The sequence below is a fragment of the Musca autumnalis genome, unplaced genomic scaffold (genome assembly GCF_047663935.1).
Source record: "Musca autumnalis isolate F117 unplaced genomic scaffold, ASM4766393v1 scaffold_3, whole genome shotgun sequence".
Taxonomy (NCBI): Eukaryota; Metazoa; Arthropoda; class Insecta; order Diptera; family Muscidae; genus Musca; species Musca autumnalis.
Window position 1 is genome coordinate 56790775 of NW_027411866.1, and position 27710 is coordinate 56818484.

Genomic DNA, 27710 nt, shown 5'->3' on the forward strand with positions numbered 1-27710 from the left:
ATGTCTGCAGCTATTGTGCAAAAGAGTACCACAACCACAACAACAAAAACCTCATCGAACACCGCCATTTATTTCGATTGTGGCGACATATTTACAACGGTGAGTATTATCGAAGTTCTTCGTTATCGTAGTTCTTATCTATATTTTTGGCGGATTTCGTTGTGACAAACATAGAAAAGTGTGCAATTAATTGGCGTCTTGTAAACTTTAAATTGTTTCTCATGAAGAGGGTCTCAAGTATTACTACTGTGCAAAAAATCAACTCAAAATTCACAGTTCATGAACGGTATAGTTCCCACCCTAGGCCTGAAAGTTATACTTAATAAATATGTATTTTAGTTAATTATTATTAATCCAAATTTGTACCTCGGTGGTCTTATTGTCCTGATCGCAACAGTAACAACAATTCTATATGGGGAAGTTCAATAATTCCCGATATATTAGCGATTTCATTTCCGAAGAATCGGTGGAAGAAATTCTTTTCGGACGAGACTTTGGTACGCGTATCCGGTTTTGGATATGTTCTGATGTGAAAGTCTTAAGCCTTGGTCGATTATATTTGACAAAAAAAAAAAAAAAAAAAAAAAATGAAAATGAAAATGCTAAATCCACCACCGGAGGACGGTTAATGTAAAAAGAAGGAAAGTCGGGACTTCTCAGATATAATATATGTACATATGTTGTATATATATTGACGTAATCAGTATTCCGTGTCGCTTTTGTAAAAGATTTTAAAAAAATTTATTCTATTAGAGTTCGTTAATACTTCACTTTTTTACTATAATAAACTATTCAATCTCGATTTATTTGACATAAAAATGAAAACAATTCAAATTTATCAAGAACCCAATCATGTTTATCAAGAACCCTTATCGTGCCAATAAAGTATAGTTTAACATACTATAGAAGACCTATCATGGGTTCGATTAACTGGTAATCGACTAAGTTGATAACATTTCACTATGCGAAAAATGAAAATATTGCTTTCATAGTTATCATAGGGAACAAATTCCTAGCGACAGTTCCGACAGGCCGGGATTTTGAGACTTACCCCCAGTTTTTGTAAAAAATTTTATTCTTCTCACACGAACTGTCAAATTTTATAGATCGATTTTCTCGCTTTAACGCAAATGTTGAGCGCTGATTTTTAAATGAGAAATTCTTAACGATACATGGAACGGGTATACGAAAAATTAGATGTGTATGTCTTCTGGGGGCTGAGCTATGGATGCTTAAATTATTACGAATATAAACGAACGAACAAAAATAAGTTACAAAAACAGGGGGTTAATCTCGGGAAAGGGAACACATTTTTCTTTAAATTTATTATTTTTCTCTAAGTAGCCAGCCGGCCATTAAACAAGCGAATTTTCGGAACTTCAGAGGCCCATATGTCGGGTACTATACATTTCCCCAGAAAGTGCTATAAGTCGTTAGAATCAGGACGAAAAACACTATCTGTGCTAAATTGTTCACTATTTTCTGCATACTGTCGGTAAAGGAAATATAAGCGTAAATCAGATACCTACAATTAAAATATTCACTGATTATGTAGAATAAAACGAAAACCATAATTTTAAAATGTAATAACTACAAAAACAAAAAAACAGCTATAAACACATTTCGATTGTTTCTAAAAAAATTTCAAAAAGTTGTTGCACATATTTCAAATTTATAAAAACTAACGTAACGCACAAAGTATATTCATGAATATTTATGTAAATTGTGTAAAACTGAAAACAAAACAACCAAAAACAAACATTGTTAACTGCTGCTTCTGTTTAATGGTTGTTGTTATTGTTGAGTGTGCATGATTGTTTTGTTTCTGAGCGAATATTTTTTCACTGACCTTTTGCTAAATTAAAGTCGCATTTTATTTGTTTATAAGTCATTGTATTTTGGTATATTTCACATATCTACAACCAAGCGAAATAACCCCATTCAACCAAGCACAGGCAGGCAGCCAGCCAACCAAACAGCAATCGTGCAACTAACTAGCTCAGGAACAACTACCATTTCAAACAATTCGCGCTTAACATCAGCAGCAGCATCTGTTACAGTCACAGAAGTACAGAAGCAGAGGGACCAACCGAGATGTCTTCATCATATCCGCATAAAAAAATTCAATATATATACGTTTTCAGACCTAATATTGCTATAATGGAAATCACGAACACACACAAAAGACCAACCAACAACAAATGTTGAAAGTAAAATGGTCCAATGGGTCAGCACAACAACTATTCAATGGAGTTACGTAAAAAGCAATAGGAGTAACCAAACAACTATAAGCAGTCAGCCAGCCAACCAGCCAGCCAGCCGATCTGCCAGTTATGTAGAGTCGTCGTAATACAGCTTTACAAGTTTTAATTCCATCCACTCTGCTCTGCACTCTTTTGGTTTTTAGCCACTCACGATTTAAGGCAATACGGGATTTCAATGTTGTTTTGTTTTTGTTTTTATTTTTCTTTGTTTTTGTTGTAATTTTCCGCTTTTCCGACAAAAAAAGAAAAAGTTTTTATTTTCCCTTTTGTGGAAAATTGTAGACGTTTCATTACGTGATATTGCAAATTCAATTCCAAAGAAATAAATGATTAAATTTTGAACTAAAATGTGTGGTATTCAATTACCTCAGAAACGATGACGTCGAGGAACATAACAACAACAATGTCATTGTTTTTTCCAGTTTTACATGTGCAAACAGACGTACCTCCTAACCATGATACAATAAGAAGGTAGCAGCAACTGCCGTTTTTGGTAACATAAGATGTCAAAATTTGACATAAATTCAATGCAATTGACACATTATGTTACCACCAGCTGGGCTTCAGCTGGGCTGATAATGCTACCTCCTTATTGTATCATGCTCCTAACTGAAGACATGTCCAAAAAGCAGAACTTAGAATAGTGCGCGCATGCTTTTAAAAGTTTGACATCTATGTTTTAATATATCGAAGATGCTTTCCGTATGAATTTATATCAGAGCTCCGAATACTCGCTCGAATTCCATTCGCTAGTGAAACTATTCTCGAATTAGAGCAAATTGAGGGGGGTTACTTGACCCCTCCCCACCACCAAACAAAAACTTATCTCACCCCCAAATAAACTTGCCCAACACCCACCAAAAAAAATTACCACCTCACCCCAAAATTTCACTCGCGAGTAAATCGGAGCTCTGATTTGTATGCAACATAAAATAGGAAACTAGATAGATCCATAATAGTTCATTTTAGGGATATACATATCATCACTTTCCGAATCGATTTAGCAACAGTGTTGTCAAATTTTATTGGTACTTTAATAATTTTGCGTTTTAATTTTACCGACATCTGTTCTTTGGCCGGATTTTGCAGATTCAGATTTGGATTTAGCTTCCATACATATTTTTTTCGCCCAATTTCATCTATTTGATGCACCAAACACCCAAATTCTGTTTATTTTTGATACAATTTGGAAAATGTCACCGAATTCCGACCGATTGAGGTATTTGGTGCACCAAACACAAAATTGGACAAACGTTTTGATATTCTCCAGATTGGAGAGGAACAAGCAAATGCTTGTGCCGTGTTTGACTCCATTGTTGGAGAACTCTTTTTTTGTAAGAGTTTCTCGTGTATTTAACACTTTGCCACCACAGCTGAAGGTATTTAATTCCTCTTTAAATTGTTACAAACGAAAGTTATTTGAGCATCTTAATAGCAGTGTAATATAAAATTCATGGTTTCTTATGTTGATTTGTTATCGAACTATAATTGCATGGCTGGTTTAAGACTTTTGCGATCATGGCCCTATGGGCTAGGTTTTTACATGGGCATAAATAAATAAATAAATAAATTTGGAAATTGTGACGAAATTTGGGTCCAGAAAAAAATTTCGCCAAATTATATTGAAATCAGCGGGGAATAAACAATATCTTCCACTCATATTAGCACGATATTAAAGACCCTTGAGTAGATGAATGGGGCAAATACCCAAGGTGTATGTAACATATGACCAGAGATCTGAAGCGTTCGCCCAAATTTATGAATAAAATGTTTCAATGTTTTGCTCCTATATATAAATGATCAACAATTATAGTCTCTAGATCTCAAATCCATTAGGTACTTACAGAAAAAGTTTTTACAGAAAATTAAATAGAGGTCAATTTCATACCAAGATTACCCGAAAGCGTTACCACGGGTCCTTTTGGGGAATTATCACCGGATTTAAACAAAGCACTTATGGATTTACTGTTTGAAAAGAAGTTCAAATGCCGAATGAAAGCCATACCAATTTTAAGACTTTCGTTTGACTCGTAAAATTGTGGACCTAAAAACATTGCATTTATATTTTATATGTATCATATTCTTATATCAGAGACATAATTAAATTTAAACTAAAACGTTAGGTGTTAACTTTCTTCTGAGACTTCTCTCATATCAATGAGTGCACGCTTACCCCCCTGCACCACGGTGGCTTCCATGTCCCTGCTTGGAAAAATTTACAGAGAGTGAATCAAACTTGAGAGAAGTGGGCATATAATCACTTATGCAATTCCTGTCGGTTGATTCAAGCTGGCTATCAATTAAGTTTAAGACTTACGCATGTCCGAAATGTCTAACCCGCCACGATCCTAACTCTAGCATGCCTGGAACTGGACCATCATATCCAAAGGTTGGATGTCCAGTATCACGGTCAAGGCGACCAGACGAGTTCTGTTCATTGCATCGGTAATCAGAATTGACGCGGCCCTTTACACACTTAATAGTTTGAGCAGTTGTTCCTTATTCCCGAGTGCAGTCAATAAATAAGTCCACCATAAGTTAAAATGGGCAGAGCCATGGTTACATACAGCCAGTGTATGACTTGTCTATAATTTTTTCCAATGGAGTTCTGCAGGAGTAGAGTACAATAAAAATAAAACCTTTTTCCGTCCGCTCGTCGGTATTCCTTTTTCTCGTCAAACGGTTGTCCAGGATTATACCGAGGTATTTGGCTTGCGGAGAAAGTTTCAAAGCAATTCCGTCCAAAACTGATGGCAGGGAATTTTGAGTTTTCTGGGCCCAAGCCCAGCTTGACGAGCTTTCTGTCCAAGTAATATGTGATGTTATGAGTACGGTGTGCTATTCTATCAACATTTTCAAGCAGAATGTTATAGAACGTTTAGATTTACGAAATCCACTTGACTTCAAAAGTCAATACCTTAGCGTATACGTGAAATACATGTTGGTAACTGGACGATAACCTTTAACGTTGCCTGAAATCTCGGATGGTATTAAAAGATCTGGAGAATGCAGTCCTCCCTTTCGATTATTTTGGACATAGTCAAGGTGTAAATGTATTCACTTTTAAAGTATTTGTCATTTGTTTAATATAACCACAAATATCATTACATTGTAAAAGCCATCTTAGAGGAGAGCTCACCGACGCGCTCTGAGTTTTCTTAGAACAACATGGAAAAAATTCAAAGACTGTCAAACAAAAGAACAACACATTTCTCGTCGAGGGTGGTGTGGTGGTTTTTGAATCGAAGGGGGTATAAATGAACTTCAACGACAATTGTTTATTACCTGCTGCTCAAATAGAATAAATATTACGTTGAAGTGCATTTTAATAAGAGAGTAAAGTAACCAAGAATAACAAGTGCAACAACAACAGAACAGCGATTGTGTGAACCCCTTGACAATTGAATTATTAACAAGTACCCCCCGATACATACATATGAACATTGTCGCACTCACACACACATACCGTATATGAGAGACTTGTTGTATAAAAAATACCAATATGAATGATTGACGTAAAACTCGATTTGATTGTTGTTTTCTTCGTTTTCTTGTAAGCAAAACAAAGCTAGAACTAAGAAAACATGTTGATAATTTGTTATTGTTTGCAAAATAACTTTATTGTTTTCTGTGGTTTTTGATCAATGATCTTCTCTTGAAAATAATTTCTAGAAGTCAAGTGTTATGAGAAAAAATCTCATCTTGTTCTTCGTGAGAATTGTTATTGTCATCGCATTGCTGCGATTAGTAGAGACGAACAAATTTTTTGCAAATAACCAATAAATACTGATGCTCAAACAATTTCAAAAACAAAAAACCTAACCCGGAACTTGGTACTGGCCGCTGTCTGAGAATGACTGTCTGTTATGACATTAAAAACAAACAAAAAATGATTAACAGAAATGTTAAAATATTCATTTGTATAAACGAAAATAGGGAGCAACAACAAATATGGCAAAAAATATTAGTAATAAATACAATACAATTCATACAGCAATAACCTGCTTCGACATAAGATTAACACTTATACCGAGCTAATTCTGATAAGCTTTGCAAATTTTATTAGCATTTAAAAAACAATGACATACTCTACACGGCATGGTTGGTTGGGTGGCTCAGGGACTGGTGCGGTGGATATGATGTCGTTGGTTAGCGACAGTAAGACAATCACCCAAAGCATTACTTGAAAGAAATAAGGCATGTAGATGGGGGGCAGGGGAGGCACCAACAACAGCTCAAACAAATTTACATTTACATATCCATACCACCACTACTCTGACTGCCGCCTGTTGAAATAAACAACAATACACATGCCCAACATATTACAAAAGATTTGAACTACAAAAAGAATCGCTACTTATAATAAATTGCTCAATTGTCAATACTGCAATTTGAGCCAGCTATTATAGACACGCACGTTCGTTCACTGGCTCTATGTCTCTTTTTTCCAATAGTCTTTCAGCTTTTTTTGTGGTGGTGTGGTGCATAGTACCCCAACAACCAATTCCATCCGATTTTCATTTTCGTTGATTAATTTTCTTAAGGGGTACATACATATTTCGTTTGGAATACAATTACATAAATCTGTAAGAAATAAAAAAATGTATTTTATTATTAATAATAATAAAAAAACTTGAAACAGGTAGTGGTGCATGAATGTTTTTGACCTAGGGTTCAGTTTTTTTTTTAACATTATTTCATAAACTCTTTAATTACATAAAAAGTTGGACTATTTTTGTTTGTATTATTTTGTTTTGTTTAAACTGGGTCAACTGTCATTAAATCTTTTCCCACTTATCTCCATGGAAATAATATTTCTAAACAATTTTTTTTATTATCAGAAAAAATGTAATGTTTTATTTATATTAAGAAACTTGGACATTTTCAAAAATTTGTCAATATGACTTTTTTTGAAATAATCATCATTGATGATTTTGAAAAAGCAATATTCAACGGTCAGAAGTCAAAATATTTTGATTTCATTTCGAAAGCTACAAGAGGACATATTAAAAAAATAGGCTTAAAAATGAAATAAATAAGTCATAAAGAATTGTTTCTAATATGTCGCCTAAGGGTTTGACTTGATAATGAAAAAAAATCTTGAATCAAGAATTTTTTATTAAATTCTTTAGCTTCATGTATTTAGTCCTAAGAACAATTAAAAAAGTATTTCATCGACTTTGCCGAGATAGTTGACAAATCAATTAAATGAAATTAAACAAATACCGATTATTTAATGTGTTACACTCTTCTATGGCTGCCGAATTCTGCACGTAAAAACATTAAGTAGTTCCATGGACAAATGAATTACCAGTTTCGAGAATAAAATCCTATCCCCCATCCCTAATTTGTAGAATCTTTTGGACTCCCTCTTTGGATTATCTCTTGTAAAATGTCAAAACGTTCGGATAAAAAGCCTTAAAATGCAAAAATCGTTTCCAGACTGTTTGAAGCCGAGTTGACTATCCAACTTTAAAAGATAAGTGGTGATGGTCGGATAATATTTAGAGAATGTGAAATCGGTCAGATTTTATTCTTGTGCCAATATCTCGGCTTCTGTTAGGGGTATTCCAAAACGTAGGTAATCTCTGATGTAATGGGCGCAACGTAGGTAATCTCGGATGTAATAGGCCCAAGGTTGGGAACATGGAAATTAAAGTTGACAAATACCAGAGATATAGTTTGGACCTATGAACTTTAGATTAAATACGAAAAGTGTTGCGGAGAGGGTACCTAAAGGAATGGACCGTCATAGTCCATTTTTAAAGTGACTCTTATTTTGGGAGTCATTCCTATCGATAGATATTGCGGCCGTCAAGGACTTTTGCACGAAAAATTTAATGTGGCTGTAAAAAAGACAACAATGAGTACCTTCGGTAAAAATTTTCGACTGATCATCGAACAGACCTTAAACTGTACTTAAACTAAAATGTTGATTTTTTTGTGAGGGAGATGCCTGCCCCATAGAACTTGAACTAAGTTTGACAAAATATTACGAGATTTAACGTTTGGAACAAATCGCTTGCTCCGTTCAAAAGATATCGGACGTACTATTTTAGCGAAAAATGTTAAAAAATTGTGGGGGGCGGGACTGTTGCCGGCAAAGGTACATACACTTTTCTTTTCCTAAAACCAGTTGTTTCCTGGGGTGCCTTGATTGTGGCAAAGAAATATTTGACACTTTTTTTTGCAAATATTTGCCAATGTGACCGTTTCTTAAATCGCAACGTGAGAGGTACGTACGTAAGGGGATTTTTCAGGCAATTCCTCTTATATTTTTCGTAGTTGACATTATGTTTAATGTATTGAAAACAAGTCTTGCCGACACAGAATTGTTGTATAGACACAGGAGGCAATTGTAAAAGGGAACAAGAAAAATTGCCGAATGTAAATCTGGACTAATATTAATATTTCAATATTCCTATTTGAATATTTATTTACATGAAGCGGGGCAAAATTAAAAAGTCTTGACCCAACAATAACTTTTGTTGAGTGCATATTAAAAACTAAATAAGTAGAAATACAAAAAATAAAAAAATCATTAAAAGCGACTGTATATAATCAGTGAGCAAACAGAGTGGTGTATATTTGAATTCAAAACAACATTGTCTTAAAATGCAAATAAAAAAGATTTTGATGGTTGGTGGTGTTGATGATGATCAACGCCATCATTCATGGGCAACTAAAACGAAAAAAAGAAAACAAATCCACAAAAAATCGAGGCCAAGGAAGACAACACAGAGGGCAATCATATCTTATGAGCTGTTGTTTTTTTTGGAACACTGCCTTTCCTTTATCGAGATTAACAACCGTTTTGGGGACAGTATTTTTTGGAGGGTTTGGGCTTAGCTTCTGTTGCATATTAATCAAATGCTACATATTTACATACCGCAAGCCAACACACATACGGACACAAACTATTTCAATTTACATATGTATTGCATGTGGTTGGTGGTATTCCTGCAGCCTATATCTCTTTCATTGTGTATGTATGTAACTTTAATATGTATATAAATTCCATTTCCTGTCTATGCGATAACAAAATTTTCAGTTGTTATGCACATATGTCTGTCTGTCTATATGTTTGTGAGCGATTTCTTGTTGCAAGTAAATTTGTTTTTCTTTTCAAACTCCTCGGACCAACTATCCAAGTCCAATATTCGTGTGTGACTTTTCTGTTATTGTTGTTGTTGCCATGGTAAACAGCAACATTGTCTCAAAAAAACTTTGTTTCTCTCTGTCATCTCTTGTTCCTTTTCTATGGCTACTCAGCACAACGTGAATGCAAAAAAATTCAATGCAAGGCATATGAATGAGACACAATATGCATATTTATACAGTAAGTGACAAATAAAAGTAAATGGTTAAAGAAGATCAGCTACAAAGTTTTATAGAATGTGTCCAAAATGGGAATCGGAGATCGGCATAGCTGAATGTCTGGGTTCGATGCCTAGGTTGGACAAAACTCAATAATTTTCCAACGGAAACTACAAGTTTGAGGTAGCGAGCGGAACCGTCATTGACAAATCAGAAATAAAAGAACACCACGAACGGCTATAAGATCGAATTTAAATAGCACACTTGGTAGGTATGAAATAAATGATTTTTTTGTTCGAAATTATTAAAGGAAAAAAATGTTATCATAGTAAAATTTGTAGATTCTTGCAGGTTCTGAAACAGCCCTCCTTACCAGTTGCTGGTATTATTCGAATGTTCGGCAAATGTTTTTCGTGTGTATGAATGTTTTTTCTTTACAAGAAAAATTGTTTCGAGAAAGATTTTTTACTTTGAAAAAACAATTTTTTTTTCAAAAAATAATTTTATGTTGTTTGTATAAAATTCCCATTTGTTTCGATTTCGATAGCAATGGTATAGTGGGAGAGCAGACGGTATTGGTTAAATTCTATTTTGATTTGCAGCATGAACCAGAACCCTGTAAATGACACCAACTGTATATTGTAGTGTGGTGTGCGATCCGTACACATACATCCTTATATGTTGTATATAAAAAATATAAAAAACCGAGGGAATGATTAGCTACAAACTGCCTGCTACTACAACTACAATTACTCCATGTGTGCTGACAGTGACGTTTTTTTTTTTTCATTATATTATTTAATTTTTTTCTGTGTGAAATAATAACAATATTAATAAACAATAATATAATGAAGTCAACAACGACAACAACTATTGTTATAATCATTGGTGTTGCCGTTGTTGATTCTTTATTATTGCTGAGTCGTTCGATCACTTGTTGTTCGACAACTTGTGGGGTTTTTTCCAATTATACCTACATATATATACACATTATATGTATGTACTCGATGCAAAGGTTGCCATATTTTTATGAAAATTGCAAACGTTTGTATAATTGGCCTTAAAATAGAAAAATCCACAATTTGCAATAAATGCAAACGAGAGATCTTTTTTGAATAAAATAAAACGGCTGATCTTTGTATTTTGATGAGAAATGCTAACTAAAACAGGACCGATCATTAGATGTCATCTTTCAAATATGTAATCACAATATACATTATGTAATTACAGTATACCCTAATTTGAAATTAGGATCATTTTCACGTGGTGACCAGGATAAAGGCAACATAATGTTATCAGCCGAATCACCCTAACCATCACATTGTGATGGAAGATCTACAACTTAGACGCAACCCTAAGAACTTCAGCTGCTATCGTGAGGACATCGAAGACGTCATTTCATCGGACAGGCGGTCTCCGAAACCATAAATGGCTACAGAGGCAACAAAGTCCTAAACCAACATGCTCCAGCAATATTGGACACGTTCCATACTGGCACAACAAAGGTCCGGTTACAGTAGCATTCCCAACTCCCACAGAGAACGCATTGTTCGTGGAGGAGCCCACATGCCATCAAAGCCCTCACGACACTCAGCATCCAGTTTATTGCGCGCGTCCCCACGCCCGAATATTTACAAAGATTGGGTCTTCTATATTTTCCAACGTACATATTTCGCGTACAAAAACTGTGTGGATCGATCCCATGACAACTTCTTAACAAACTCATGTTTAAAAACATCCAAACCAAAGAAAGATATCATATAATGTGTTGTCCCACTAAGATGGTTACCATATGGACAAAATAAGTACCAGGTCACATTAGGAGTAAGCAATGACCTAGAGCTCCAAAATGCTTGTTCGAATTCGAGCGGCAGTACTCCTGCGAGTAGGAAAAACAAATCGAGTATACTCTATTCTGCTATGGCACTCGAATAAGAGCGTGTATGTTTTGATCGTTTTCGAGTGGGAGTGAAATACGCTTGAAATCGAGCATATTCTACTCTTGCCGAGTACTCTTTTAGTTGTTGTCATACCGCCCGTTTATTTTGTTTCCTTCTGCACACACACACACAGGGACACAAAAATCGGCAAAAATATTGGAAAATTTAAAATTTTTAATCCCTTTTACTACAAGGTGGCGCAACAGTAATCCTCCTATCAGAAAATGCTATAATTTTTGCGATTGGCCCCTAATGTCAGTTCTATTTTGACATTTGTGTAGTAAACAATGTTACGCTACACCGCTCCAGAACGCGGAATATTGGTGACTATTTAATTGACCAATAATCGGTCGTTGACTTTGGCACAACGTGAATTTCGTCACAGACGTTTAGCCGCTCGCTTCGAAGAGACTGGCACAACACGAGAAGCTGCCAGGCATGGCAGACCCCGGAGTATCCGTTCTGCAGAGAATATTGCTGCTGTAGCCGAGGATGTCACGGAAGCGCCGTCGACATAGACCAGACGGCGTGCCACGCAAATGGGTACCAGTTGACGGTCTTTACAGCGAATTTTGGTACAATAATTGAAGATGTTTCCGTACAAAGTCCAGACGGTGCATCAGCTGTTAAATGCTGGCCGCCAATCGCGTCTAACATACGATCAATCCATCCTTAATCACCACCAAGAAGAAGATGATTTTTCATCAAAAATAATCATGAGTGATGAGGCGCTCCAGACTTCTTTTTGTGGGGCTTTTTGAAGTCGCGGGTTTATGTCAACAAGCCTCAGACTCTTTCAGCTCTTAAAGACAATATCCGCCAAGAATGTTAGGACCTATCGCCGGAAGTTTTGGCCAAAGTGATGTAAAATGCCATAAAAAGACTCAAATGACAATAAACTGTGGCGGCGGCCATTTATCTGATATCATATTCTCGACTTGATGTAAAAAAAAAAAAATTAAAAGACCAAATAAAAATAATCCACAAGAAAAATCAAAGTTTTTCATTTTTTGTAAATTACAGCCAAAAACTTCGGAAGATTACTTTTGCGCCACCTTGTATAACGTAGCACTGTGAAAACTATTTGAATGAATTCTGTTGTGACCGACGTTCGCTCAAAGACAAAGGACGTGAAGGTTGCTCAAAAATGGCCGTTGTGTCAGGAAACATTGATGCCGTGCGTGAACTGATAATGCAAGATCGTCATGTGACGATATTCGATATTGCATGAACATCTGGCCTTAAAAAAGGTTTGTTCTTTTTCTGGATCCCACACAACTTGACAATCTCTCAATAAAATGGTTCGTGTCGATTGATGCAAACAAAATTAAAAAAAAAAAAAAAAAAAAAAAAAAACAAAAAACGATCACGATGCTTTAAAAGACGTTTATGAGATCGCCACAGTTGACGAATCGTGTGGGTCTTCAAAGACGAACCAAATCCAACGGATGTTGTTCGTGGAAGACGCACTTTGAAGCAAATGCTCGCATATTTCTTCGGTAAAACCGATCATGTTGCGATCTAGGACGGTCAATTCTGAGTGTGGTACACCACAATTTGTTTGTCGGAAGACTTAGGAGAAATTCGAAAAACAAACAAGAGAATACGAATCATTGCGCACCATGACAATGCGATGAGCTCTGACATTTCGGCTCAAACCAGTGCATTTTTTACCGGCAAAAACGTGGAATTGATGGGTCATCCGCTGTACAGCCTTGACTTGGCATCCAATGACACCTTTTTATTGCCGCACATCAAGAAAAAAATGCGCGGTCAACGATTTTTAGTCGCCAGAAGATGCTGTTAAAGCGTTCAACAACTCTGTGTTTTGGAGGTGTTTCAATCGATCTTAACTTTTAATATTTCATTTCATTTTATTAAATTCACATAGTAGTATATTTTATATCTTTGGTTTGCAATTTTTCAAATTTGTGTAGTTGTATTGTAATTATGGCCCTTAAAATACTAAAATCGAATCAAATCTTTTGCTCTCATATTATTTCATGTTTAAATAACTGGCCTTCCTTCGTGCTCTCAGACATACATAAGTTGGTTCTGTTAATATTTCACTATAGATGTTGTTGTTGTTTTTTGTTATATGCCTGTTCCGCAATTCATTATTTTGTTATTGAATTGCCTGACTGGCCGTCTGTTTGCCTGTCTGTCCGACTGGCTTTGTTAGCTGTCGCTGAGCTCTTTGCCTGAGTGGCTGACTCAAATACATGTGCTGCTGGCTGCTTATTAGTAATTGGTTTGTTAGTTTCCATGTGTTGGATCGAGCGAAGAAAGATGCCTATGTATAAGAAATGGTGGTGGTCTGTAAGGGCATTGGATTTTTTTATTCCTGTCAATTTTTTCGAATGGGTTTCAATGCGCTTGCCTGAAAGTCTACACTACAAGACTGTCGTGCTGCTTGCCCTAAACATTACCATATTTTTCAATTGGTGTGCAAGTTTGTATTTCATAATTATGTTTCTCGGTGGACCTATCCCTTCCTCTTCGTGCTCTAGCCTTGATAATTCAACATGCATGTCGTCGTCTCTCCTCGTTGATATTGTCATAGTAAAGAATACGGGTAATTAAACATTTATTTAAAAATGTGAGAAAGAAGAAGCAAAAATCAAAGAGCAATGTGTAATGGCGCGTAAGCAATCACCGAAAGAGAGGATTGTTGTTATTAGTTTTCCATAACTCTGTAACGAAATTTTTCCATTTCTCTGTGTCTATTCAAAAGGAGGACATCACATTTTTCTTTAACGTGAATTTCCCTCCTCCCGACGTGTGGTGGTGTTTGGTATTATGTCTTGGAGTCTAGTATTAGCTAATGATGACTGGTTGACTGGCTGGCTGACTGGGTTGGTTGCATACATTTCCATTCCATTCACTATCGTTTGCCTGATCAGGGTTTCTTGTTTGCGTTTTATCTCATTGCTCGCTTGCGCTTAATCTTCGTCTGTCATGGTGTGTCTGTCTGCCTGTTTGTCTTCCTCCTTTTGCTACTTTTGATTTCTGCCATTTGATTTTCTTTGCCTGTATTTAGTGGTTACCGGGTTTTTGCTGCTGCTTCGCCTTTTACTTTTATTTTGTAATTTGTTGTTTTATTTTTTCTTCCCCTGGTCTTGTTCACATAAAGAAATGCTGATTTTTTACTACTACTCTCTACTCTGTATTCTTGCAGTATATAATAAAAGTAAGAGAAGGACGGACACACGTAACAAATTCAATACAACTGATGTGCTGTAAGAAAAAATGTCAATTAGTTTATTTCGGTATTGATTTTTAGGGCCAAACCTATAGCTCTGCGTGTTGCGTGTGCGTTCAAAAATACAAAAACAAAACAAAAATTTCAATTTGAAATACATGTATTTTGTTTTCGTATTTTTGAACGCACACGCAACACGCAGAGCTAAAGGTTTGGCCCTTAGGTTATATTTTGGAACAAGAAGTTGGTAACCCTGCGTTTACAAATGCCAGTATTGGCAAGACAATAGCAAAAATACAAACCTTTTTCACAAATACATTTACAAATTTTTAAATACGCATAGAGAAAAGTATGAATGTATAGGTGAAAATGGTTTATAACTTTGCTATTGTTTTGCCAATACTGTCCGTGTGTAAACGCCTAGTAAGAAAGTAATACTACGATTAAATGATTTATAACAGGTACCACAGTCGAACACCTCTATAACGAACTTCTTTGTAACGAGTCCTTCCCTATAATGACAGATCATTTTTGTAACGATTGTCAAATTGTGTTGAATCCAACGAGAACAAATCTTTTTCACGTTCATGGTGGAAGAAGTGTCCACGGATGCCTCTATCTTACTACGCACGGCATCGATGTTTTTGGCACAACGGGCGTTTTTTGACGATCTTCGTTTTTGAGGGAGCGTCGACCACGATTGAATTCATTAAGCCAGTTTTTCAAAGTGTCATACAAAGATTTAAATTAATCGATGCACTCTTGCCGATGCGCTTGGCAACACGATGGCGCCTGGCAACACGTCGTCGTATCGCTATAAACAGGACCGCAAGAAGTAATTTCGGTAAAAATTTGCAAAAGATCATTGAACAGCCCTCTTAAACTGCACTTAAGTTAAAAATGTTGAACTTTTGTGAGGAAGGTACCCGAAGATGTTTTCAAACATATAGTACCTCTTGGAACTTGATGTACGTTTATAAGAAGTTTTACAATGTGCAATGTTTCGGCCAAATCGAATACTTAATTCGTAAATTTTCGTGTATTTTGAGTTGGTGACAGGAGGGTTATTTTGAGTTTTTGGACTGTTCATTGTTGTGGCTAAAAAACGAATCCTACAAAAGTCGGATTGGATTTTGTTAAAGCCCCAATCTGCATATTTCACAGATTCTAACAATGAATTGTTAAAGTTTTTTCACCAATTGGACTATAATTGCGGTCTTTAGAGAATTTTCGTGTATTGCAATCGTGCAATCCAGACATCTGTTGGAAATAACAAAAACAACGGGCTAAAAGGTAAGGTACCCGGTTTTTGTGGTGTCAACTAAATAATTGCAAAATGAATGAATGTGCAATTAAATCGTGGGATTTTCCCCGCGATTTTTTCCAATTAAGGATTTTTATGACTTATGGTATGTGGACATGTAGATCCATAATTTTTGAGAATAAAAAAATTTTTGTGTGTGTAACATAGGCAGTATATTCCAAAAAAGAGAAAGTCAGGTAAACGGATTTGGAAAATATGCTACATTTGGTCTATTCCAATTGTAATAATGGTAAATCCGAAAGAAAAAGCCTGAGAAGTGTATACAACATCATATACCGTACCGAGAAAGAAGCCCGACTCAAACTGAAGGCGTTACATGGCAGGCCCAAAATAGTAACCAAACGAATTGACAGGAGAATGATTAAAGAAATTGACGAAAGAGCCCAAAGCAGCACCAGAAAATTGCTTTTTTAATTAAAATGATTTTGGAGTAAGTGAGTCACATGGAAGAGTCAGAAAAGTGATACATAATAACAAGCACTCATCACGAGTAAAAACCATTGCCCTCCCACATCACAATATATAGAAACTATTCAGACTTATTACAGACAACTTTTCATGCCATCTTTGGTAGCGGATTGACGTTATATTTTCTGATGACACTAAAATTATGTTGTACCATCACGATGGGTCTCAAAAAGTGTTGCGAAAACCCCTTACAGAAATGGAAACCCAGAATTTAATACATACCGTAAAGTTCGGAAAACTGTCATTTATGGTATGGGGTTGTATACCAAGCAGTGACGTTGGTAACATCCAGATTTTGGAGGAAATAATGACAGAGGAAGTTTATTTAGATGTTTCAAAACATGATTTAACCAAAAGCGTCAAGAAATTTAGGCCTGTTGGCCCTGAAAATTCAAACAAATTGCAATATAAGTACTACCAAGACAGCGCCCCTGAGCATAAATCTAATTTATGTAGTACTTGGTTGTTATACAACTGTACCAACGTCATTCACACCCCGTTCCAAGGTCTAGATATTAACCCCATAGACAATTCATGGGTATATCTGAAGGAAGAAGTTGGGAATAGGCCGCCCACTAACCTGGGGGACTAAATAAAATACAATAAAGAAGAATGGCAAAAAATACCATTGGAATATGACGTTCCGAAACTTATTTATTAAATTCAGATACGTTTACAAGCTGTTTTTGTTGTCAAAGTTGGGTATACGAAATATTAGAACCAACTTTTCGAAAAAGACCGTGAAAGACTGAAAAGTTGTGAATTTTGCAATTCTTTAGTTGACAGTGCAAATAATGAGTTGTTCAAATTTTTGTTAATTTTAAGAAAATGTTTAGTGAAATTTAGCTACTTTTTATTTTATTATATTAATAAACATCTGTAAGAATTATACTGTTAAGTAAAATATTAAAAATTATATTTATTTATAGAAATAAAATGATGTTTTATTTTAAATTTTGTAATAATTTTGGTTGTGCAATGATTAAGTTGACTAACTGTATATTACAAGTTATGTTCTCTTTTGAAAAAAAAAAATCAACACAAAGAAGTCTAACTTCACCTAAAATGGCAAAAAATACATTTTTAATTTGAAAATTTTGATTCAATGAATTTGTTATTTTTACATTATTGTAGCAGCGGACAGTCTTTGTTCTTCGAATGAAAATTCTACAATTCTTAAATGTTTTTGCAATATCGGTGCGTATTAGTTTATGATATCAACTTCGATGGTAAGACAGAATTTATTGATAGAAAATTGAATGCCTAATATTTTTAAAAACAAACATCTCACTATTTCATTGATAGTCCGGTCAAAATAGACATGCGTATAAGGGGGAAATCGCAAAAATTCCCACAAAGCTGAATTTCGGTGGAGAGCTAGGGTTAGCCATTAGAAGCAACGTCCTAAAAGTCCCCATCGATCCCATGTGTGCAAAACAAGTTATTCGGGGTCAAAGGTCATTTTTGGAGGCATTATTCAGTTTTTTTAATTTTTCTCAAAAACGGTAAGACTTAGCAAAAGCCGGCTAAAGTAAAACTTGTAGATTTAATAATTGTCTACAAGAGTGGTCTTTATGATTCTTAAAAAAACTTACCATTTTCGTGAGATCGCGATCTAAAGGACAAATAAAAAATTAGCCGCGTAAGTACATTATGAGACGATCCGGTTAAAGTAACGACACTATGTGTTAGATACTTCCGTAAGCTTTCAAACGATATCAACTTTGCAGTAATCGGTTCAGTAGAACCGGGTCTAACCCGGTTTTTAAATTTGGCCTTTCGGGTCGAATAACCGGCGAACCGGATCCGCAATAGGTGAAAATTATACATTTCCGTAATCAGCGCAACAAATCCTACCTTCGGACAAAACTTGAAAAAAATCGGAGAGTTTTCGTTGGGGTCGTTCCCGTTGGGCTTTCGATTATACATGTGAGTTAAATGGGCTATTTTTGCATAAAATGACTCTAACATTGAATAACTCTACTAAACACGCTCCGATTTTGTTGAAATTTTTTTTAGAGGATAGCTATAATTTCGCTCTTCAAGAAAAAATATATTTTTTTTGGGGACAGACCCGATTACTCCGTTTATTTTAGCCGGTTCGTCTGAATATGTGCAAATTTCCCTTATAAGTGCATAAAAATCATGTGTTTTTTAGAACAGCTATATCTCAAGAATGGTTCCTTCTAGGAAAAAAATTATAAAGGTCAAACTTGTAGATAATTTTTCTGTCTACAATATTTACTTTAGTCACTTTTTGATTAGATCAACCGCTTTCAAGAAATAAATCCGAAAACCTAAAAACCCTTAAAATTTGACCTTTGACCCCGAATAATTTTTTTTGCACACATGGGATCGATGGGGACTTTTAGGACGTTGCTTCTAACGGCAAACCCTAGCTCTCCACCAAAATTCAGCTTTGTGGGAATTTTTGCTATTTCAATGTCTATTTTGACCGGACTATGAACTTTGATAAAATATTACTATACTCGTACCTACCTAACCAACTTATTTACCTTTGTGTATTTTTGTGATAACGGAAAGTGTCAACGAACTGGAACAAAAAACAAATGTGAAATAGGTAGTCATAATGTATAAAAGTCAACCCCTTTCTGGAATGTGCTTAATTAATACCAGGTCCAGGGTTCAGAAATGCATAAAGCCACCACTCAACTCAATCAAGCGTCGTATTTATGCATTTATATATTCTTTTCTTTTTAATATGTTTTTTTTTGTAATCTGAGTTCCGTTTTGGTTTTTGTTGTTTGAATAATGATTCTAATAGTCAATATTCCCGACCTATGTACGCATGAGACAAGAAATGTTTGTACACTTTGGTAAAGGTTTATTTAACCACACAGCCACACGTCCACACGTACAAGTTTATGACGCGATGGCACATTGTTTCTCTCTCTCTCAAAAAAAAAAAAAAAAAAAACTTTAAACGCCGCCGTCGTTGTTCGACGACGCATTTAACAATTCCAACCACGTGTTTACCACATTGTGCATCTTAAAGTCATTCTTTTCTTGTAGTCAGCAGTCATTGTTGCCATTGGTTTCCTTTTTGTGATTTTCCTTAACTAAAACCAACAAAAACAACTCAACTCAAATATCAGTAAAAAGCAGTATTTTAAGAAGAGGGCATAATATTATTTAGTCTCCATGTGGTTTGTTAGGTACAAAAGGAATGCTAAAACATATTCCAGGAGGGAAGACGAAGTGAAAAAGATTTGATTTGAAGCAAGGAAAAAACAAAGCGGCGTAGTAAACTCAACACAGCAAAGGTCAAACAAACGGAGGAAATTCAAGTAAGATGGAGGATCGAACATAACACCCTGCAAGTAGGATGGAGAGAGGGGAGTGATTTCTAGTTTAAGAGGGTAGAGGAGTTACTAAAAATATCATTCATTGTACTTTACCAACATCCTTTATTGCTGTTAAATAATGTAAACATCATTGGGACTATAGAACGCACATAAAGTATGTACTTTATTTAAAAAAAATCTTTTATGGGGAATTCTCCTCAACACACTTCACAAGATGCGCTGCAGCACCAAACCAAAATGGCGGTTCTTGTAAAAAATAGAGAAGGAGGATTTTAGTATATTCCGTGAATTAATGTACACAAAAAATTCAAAATACCTGCCGTTTGCCCGGTAGTCTTTGGGAATCTTTTTCTTGGGAGAAGTCCGTTCATACAGTATCGGGCAAAACTTAAGCACCCCCTCAGTACACTTTTTTAAATGATATTTTTTTAAGAAAACAATTTTTCCTTTATGTTATCGAAAAAAAATAGTAAAAATTCTTGCAGATCTGGAACAGACCAAAGGTTGTATTTTTTGGTATTTTCTTTTTATTTACTTATATCTCCATTATTGAAAGAAAAAAAACACAAACTTAAGGAGCTCTGAATTAAATAAAAATATTATAATTCGAAAAACATTTTAGATGGCAAATATAATAATAGATTACTCGATTACATTTAAAAATGTGAAGATTTTGATGAAATAAATTTAGTATATAAGGTATTGGTATAGGCACTATCGAGTGATGTCAAAACGTACGGAGATTCTCCATATGTGGGGGAAGTACAGCCCATTTTTCTAAAAATGGTCCATATTAGCCAGCTGGCCAGCTAAATTTTATAGGTAGCGGCAAAATATTTTTTTACATTATGTCGGCATGCTGATGACCATATTACCATGTTTTGTTGACCTAAAAATTCCTCATAACACATCCTTTAAATAGGATTTTAACCCTAATAACTCATCCAAACTGGTTAAAAAGTAATTCAAGGATAATTGTACACCCAGTATGGAACGGTAATTGTAGTGTATGGTTCGGAATGATGTCTGGGGTTACTAGAGCTATAGTTTTTGTTATAAAGTGCCAAAAAATATGTTTTTTTTTTTTGTGGATTAGCGAAAAATAACGCCTAAAGCACATTATTAGGGATTATAGTAATACTTCGGCCCCCTTAAGGACTTTCGGCGGGGGTAAAGCATGGCATCAGTTGAATACACTATAAACTAACTAATACGTGCTATTCGGTTGATTTTTAAGTTAACGATCTCCCACAGATCCTAATCGAGAGTTAATATCGGGGAATTGAGCAGGCGAATGTAGAACTTCTGTCGATTTTTTTTTTGAATCACTCCTTAACCACTTTCGGTACACGTTTTGGCTCGTTATCTTCCTGGAATTTCCATCTAGGTGGCATCTCTTCTCTTCGCCTTTTAATACGTTACTATGAATTGGTCCAATTCCTTACCCCGAGAAGAAATTCCTGACCATCGTTGCCCATTTGGTCCACGCCTTATGCCATCTGAATCCTTTAAATTAAATTTCGATTCGTCAGAAGACAGCACAGTCCTCCATTTTTTGACACTCCAGTTCAGATGGGTTTTGGCGAATTCAAGTCTGGCCTTTTCACTTTTAGCCGATATGAAAGGTTTTTTGCTGGTCGTTGACTAAATAAGACGGCTTCTAACCGCACTTCTGTGAATCGTTCTTTTGCTAATTTTTAAATCTAAATAAATGATTAATATCGACTAATGATTTGGTAAAGCCCCTTATAGCGGTCCGATTTTCGGTATGTTGAGGATTTTAGCCACATTTTCCCAGTAAATTAGCTGTAATTTGGTACTTAGGGTGGTCACAAAACTTTTCCATAAATTGTGGATCTAATTTTCCGAAAATTAATTATTTTGCCTGAAATAATTAATAATTTAATATCCTCTCTATCTGCAAGATGTGCGGGTGTCATCCAGAATAAAGGATATGCAACGAAATATTGATTTCACTAGTTTTGTTTTGTTCCTTAAATTGTGGGTTGCTTTAGTTTCGTCCACTTATATTTGCGACTTAAAATGTTTTTTGAATTTTAACTTTTTTATAAAATTCCTTAGATTTGTTTTTTGATGAATAAAAAAAAAATTAAAAAATAAATTTATAACTTAGTTTTTCTTTACCCATTTAGCGCCGAGAATTTTTTTGCGAGATAACTTAAAATTTTGAATGAAAATTATATTTTTGTGACTTTTTTAGCATTTCTTAAAAATAACTTTTTTCCCTAAAATGAATAGTTTTCCTGCAATCGGGACTTCTTTTAAAAGTGCCGAAAACTTTGAAGGGTAATATAGGTGTGTTTTTACATGACAATCCCTTGGTTTTTGATTGAGAAAATATTCTTACTACATTGCTAACAAATCCCTGAAGTTATATTAATGTAACATTTTACAAAAAAGTCGATTTTTTTATTTGCTTGCGTTTTAGACCAAATGCGTGGAAATGCGTAGGACAAATGAAACTTTATAGGCGTGGAATGACAGACAACAGGCAATACTATAATAAAATGCAAAAAAAAAACACACACAAAATATGCGAAAATACCCCAGTTTTAAGTCAATTTTTGCAACCATTTTTGGTGGCGTTTAAACGGCCAGTGGCTTTAAGTGGGTTAAAAATAAAAACAATTCTGTGGGGGTGATTTAGTTTTGGCCGACACTTTACATGTCTAGATAATGACCCGAAACTTCAAAGAATATTCAAAATGATATGTTGTCGGATCTGCTGTTAGACAATCGCATACAAATTTCGCTTAAAATCTGGTCTGGTTTGGATCGTTTTGAAAATATTTAAACCCCTCAAACCCCTTGCTGCGGCAGTTTTCATAACATTTTTGTGGTTGGGGTGTTGATTTCAAAGATTTAATTAAGAGAAATAGACACCGGCGAGGCCATGTACAGACATTTATAATTAAGGTATAGACTTGAAATTTCCAACATGGGGGAGTAAACAGGGTCCTGAGAATAAAATTGTGAGCGTAAGTTCACGTTTGATTTTTATACCGTCAGCCTTTAGACTAAAGAGGGAGTTGGTATATACACTTTCATACGAAATAATGGTTTAAGATCCCAAGTATTTTTGGGCGAAATCCGTTTCAGACAATTTAGAGTCATTTAGCCATGTCCGTAAGTCTGTCTGTCTGCTTGGCTGGTTGGAGGGCACGAAAACTCATGAACGAATCACCCGACTCGGTCCAAAAGTTGGTAATATTTTGTCCAAACTCAGATCAAGTTCTAAGATAAGCCTTATCGGTCCACTCCCTCGGGTACCTCCCTCACAAAAGTTCAAAATTTCGAAGGAAGTATCCGATTTGGCCCTAACTTTGCACAACGTAATATTTATATCAGACATGATCAGTTTCGAATATAAACTATATCGGTTTAGGTACCTCCCACACAACATTTCGAAAAAGTGCAGTTTAAGACCTCCTTTCGATTAGTTTTGATTTTTTGCAGCAGGTTGTTCTCGGGGCCTCTATTAACTTGGTACATACGAGTTTTTTCGGTGGCAAGTCGAAATTTCCCTAGAAAATAGTTCGGAAACTGTAAAAATACCTTGTTGGGGCTGGTGCGCCCGACAATTTTCGAACCGGACACTGCGTTGATCCAAACATGACTTATTGGAATATTTCTGCTAATCTTAGATAAAGTTCGAAGATGGTGCTTATGAGCCCAGTCCTTCCAGTACCTCCCCTACAAAAGTTAAAAAGCGTTTTGCGGTGCCAACCATAGGTCGAAAAAGGATTGACCGATCTTCCTATACGAGGGCGGTTCGGAAACTTCTTAGCCTATCAATGAAAGAGAATAGTTAGTTTTTCAAAAATATTTTTATTTTTCAATATAATCTCCTGAAACTTCAATACTCTGAATTTATTGTGTTACCCTTTTGCAGATAGTCAATCAATAAAATACCTTTGAAGTCCCAAAAAACCGTTGCCATAACCTTACCAGCCGATTGAATTGTTTTTGTCTTCTTTGGGGCACTTCCTCCAGCTTCAGTCCATTGTTTGGATTGTTTTTTGTCTCTGGAGTATAGTGGTTGATCCATGTCTTATCAACAGTTATGAAACGACGCTTAAAATCCATTTCGCTTAAAACGATCCAAACAAGTTTGTGAAATGTTCATTCTTATGCGTTTTTGATCGACTGTTAACAAATGCGGCACCCATCTTGCAGAAAGCTTTTTCATCTGTAGTTCTTCATGAAAATGAAATGGACTCGATCATTTGAGATGCCCATGATATTAGCAATTTCACGCACTTTTATTCGTCGATCATTTAATACCATATCATGCACTTTGGCTACAATTTCTGTTGTTGTTGCTGTTTTTGGACGTCCACTACGTGGTTCACCTTCAATGCTTGTACGACCACGTTTAAATTCAGCAACCCGATTTTTTACTGTTGCATATGAAGGAGCACTTTCACCTAACACATTCACCATATTATTATGAATTTCTTGTCCCGATAAACCTTTTTATGTAAATATTTAATGACAGCACGCATTTATAATTTTTCAATTGTAAAAAAATTGCGGATGCGTCTTTTCTGAACACCTGTTTCTATATGAAGGAGTTCCCAGATCGAAACAAAATTTAACCTGTGTTCATAACAGAGATGGAAGTTTCCAAAACACTTAACTTTTTTCTGTTTATACCGCGCTTTTTGTGCTAGGCTAAGAAGTTTCCGAACTGCCCTCGTATTTTTGTGGTTGTCTTAAGAACCTAATAATCTTGTTTTTAAGCGAAATGAACTTTTAAAAATAATCTTTTTTTAATTGTGAACTGTTGAAAATTCGATTTTAACAAAAAAAAAAAAAAAAAAAAAAAAAAAAATTGACCGTTTTGGTAAAAAAAAATCGGACAAATTTTTTTTAAAATTTGACTCCCTTAAAGGCCACCTTTTTATGTATTTAATAAGCTCGCCAAACCATATGAAGATTGGTCAATTCCTTTCGTTTAAAGTTTCCATACAACAGACAAATCACAATAAATTGTTCCCTTCAAATGCTCATATCTGTACTTCAAAATAAGGCAATATTTTTTCGACTTTTTTGAGAGTGATAAGTAGATGTAACACCTTAAAGACAAAATTTTTTATGTATTTAATAAGCTCACCAAAATATATTGAGAAAAACGCATTTTAAGTTGCGCCTCTACACATAACACAATCATATCTCAGCCAATTTTGCTCCGATCGACATGAAATTTTTTGCGATATACTCTACTACATGTACTTCAAAATAAACCAATATTTTTTCGACTTTTTGAGTGTGATAAGTAGAGATAACCCTTTAAAGAGAAAATGAGAAAACTCACGGGGAATTTACGGTCAGAACTGGGCGCATAGTGCCAGTACGGTCAGAATAACCACCATTATGTGTTTCGTGGGAATGTCCATGCGTCCTGTCATAATGGCCCAAAAGCTATACAGTCCAACTTCTCTATAACGAATTGTTCTCTATAACGAATAAGAATTTAAAATATAACTTTTCCCACACATTTTCACCTATTTTAACCTCTCTATAGCAAACTTCCCTGTAGCGAATACTTCTCTATAACGTAGTTTTTTAATGTACAAGTGGAACTTCTCACACAAAATCATCTATCTATAACGAATTGTTAAAAAAAAACGTTATTCATTTTAATTTACACAATAAATGTGAAACAAAACACATTCATCAAGGTCTTATTTATTGGAGTGCACACTAAAAAGAAGCAGCAAAACTCGTTTATCAACGTTCTTAGAATAACAATTTATTCAAAATACGTTAAATTTCCAATGACTATGCATAGTTTCATTTCATTGCTTAAAATGACTGGTTTGCCATTTTGTCCCGGTTTCTCTATAACGAATAGTTCGTCGGTCCCCAACTACTAAGTTATAGAGGAATTCGTATTTGATTTATACGGTGACCAACTGAAATGACTGGGGTATTTATAGAAAGGAATGACTCCCACGTATTTTAGGTACCTCCTTCGCAACACCTTTGGTCTTTTATTCAAATTCATATTTTTGTCGGCAAGTTACATTGTACAAAAAGTGTCACAAAATTCTGAAAACCTCGTAAATACATAATTTTTGGTTGTGTAGTCAGTGTTTGATTTTTCCATAGATTAAAGTTTTAATTGACACAGACTGGGGGTATATCTCTGGTACTTTTTTACTTGTTTGTTATACAAAAAAACTCATTTGCTGTCGGTGAGCGTTGTATCGGACACAAACGCTCTGATGTCACCGTAGTCATTACTTAGTAAAGCCTAGAATAAGAAATAAACTATTAAATTTTAGCCATTGCAATGCGAAAAGTAGTTTGTTTACATTATTTCGTAATGGGGTATTCGGTTATTCAGTTATCTTAAATTAATTTGACATAAAATATAATATTTGTTATACGCAAGACCAACGAAATTGAGAATCTAAAGCTATAAGAAAACTACAGTACATGCAAATAAATTTTAATTTCTAAAAAATATATTACTTACTGCCTGTTTCGAAACAGCAGTTCAAGTTCATGACTGAAATAATAAAGAAGAATCGTCTGAAATATTTTAAGGTTGTGGTCGGTACAGAAAGAAGGAAATAATGGTAACCCAAACACAATTTGATTTCAATAATTACAGACTGTGGTGTCATATTTGTCATATATGTTCAACTTAAAACAGATTTTATTAGGACGAGTTTAAAAGCGGTTGTTTGTTGTTCGGTAATAATTTATCACCCCACCTTAGTATTAAATTGGGTTAAAACAGAAAAATCACCTGTCACAATATAACTTATCACAAATTAAATATAAACAAGTTTCGTTTCATAGAATTAAACACAGTTTTTGTATGTACGCTCAAAATTGGATGAGAAGAAAATAGAGCCTACAAAAACATTCAAGTTTCTAAGTTCAGAATCAGATATGAGAATAATTATTATATTTTAGAAAGAGTAATTAAATGCATTTAGAAGAAGAGATTGTCAATGTTTGAAAACGAATGAAAACATTTAATCAAAATGAAAGCCAATACAAACTTCGGCACAATTCATGACCCACGTGTTTGATATTCGTTACAACTCTATAAGATATTTCTCTATTCCAGAACCTGCAAGAGTCTACTATGTTTGAAAATTTGTCCTTCATAGATCTGTCAAAAGATTTAAAAATAACACATTCGGTTCAGGTCCTGTGAAAATTTCAAATGAAAAATATTTTCTTTTTAAAATTGAAAAATATTTTCTTTATAATATTTGTCATTCGAAAGCACAACTAAATGGGAAAATCCCCGTTGTTGTTGTAAAAAACAAAACAAAAATGCATTTGGAAGCAGAAAAGTTCGAGGACAGCGAAGCCGCTCCACATCCGATATGTCTGAAAAGCCTTTACCGAAGCCGAAACATGCATGTCACATAGTGGAGGTTGTGTGAGTTCGAATCGTCGGCTTTCCTTTTTCATTTGCATTATTGATCATGAAGCTCGACTCCACCGAGAAATTAATTAAAAAAAATTAATACTAAAAAATGATCCTCGCCTAAAAAGGCAAAATTCACAAATAAAAAATTTATTTCCTTTATACAATTTTTCATTCACATTTTCCATGGTAGAACAAAATAAAGTAACAGCAATACCCAACTGACTGAACTGGGATGTAATGTTAGTGTCAAATTCCGACATTTTATATACTTGTTTCTATTTTCCATGTATATTAGGGATATATATTTTTTGAGGAAAAATATATCATTCCGAAAAACTATTTCCCATAACTATTTCCGAACGACGTGCCCCACACTAAACCAACACAGAGTGACACATCTCAAAAAATCTAGTTTCGAGAAAAACGCGTTTTAAGTTGACGATGGAAAT

At 34.9% G+C, this 27710-nt stretch overlaps 1 protein-coding gene across 1 annotated transcript in view; it reads left to right on the top strand.

The window, feature by feature from the left end:
• The window catches only part of Tis11 (Tis11 zinc finger protein), a 129315-nt gene continuing 101605 nt past the window's right edge, over nucleotides 1-27710 (top strand). The window contains exons 1-2 of the mRNA XM_073975428.1: nucleotides 1-99; nucleotides 19773-19823. Of these exons, the coding sequence (XP_073831529.1) occupies nucleotides 1-99; nucleotides 19773-19823 (150 nt within the window). The remainder of the gene's footprint in view (nucleotides 100-19772; nucleotides 19824-27710) is intronic.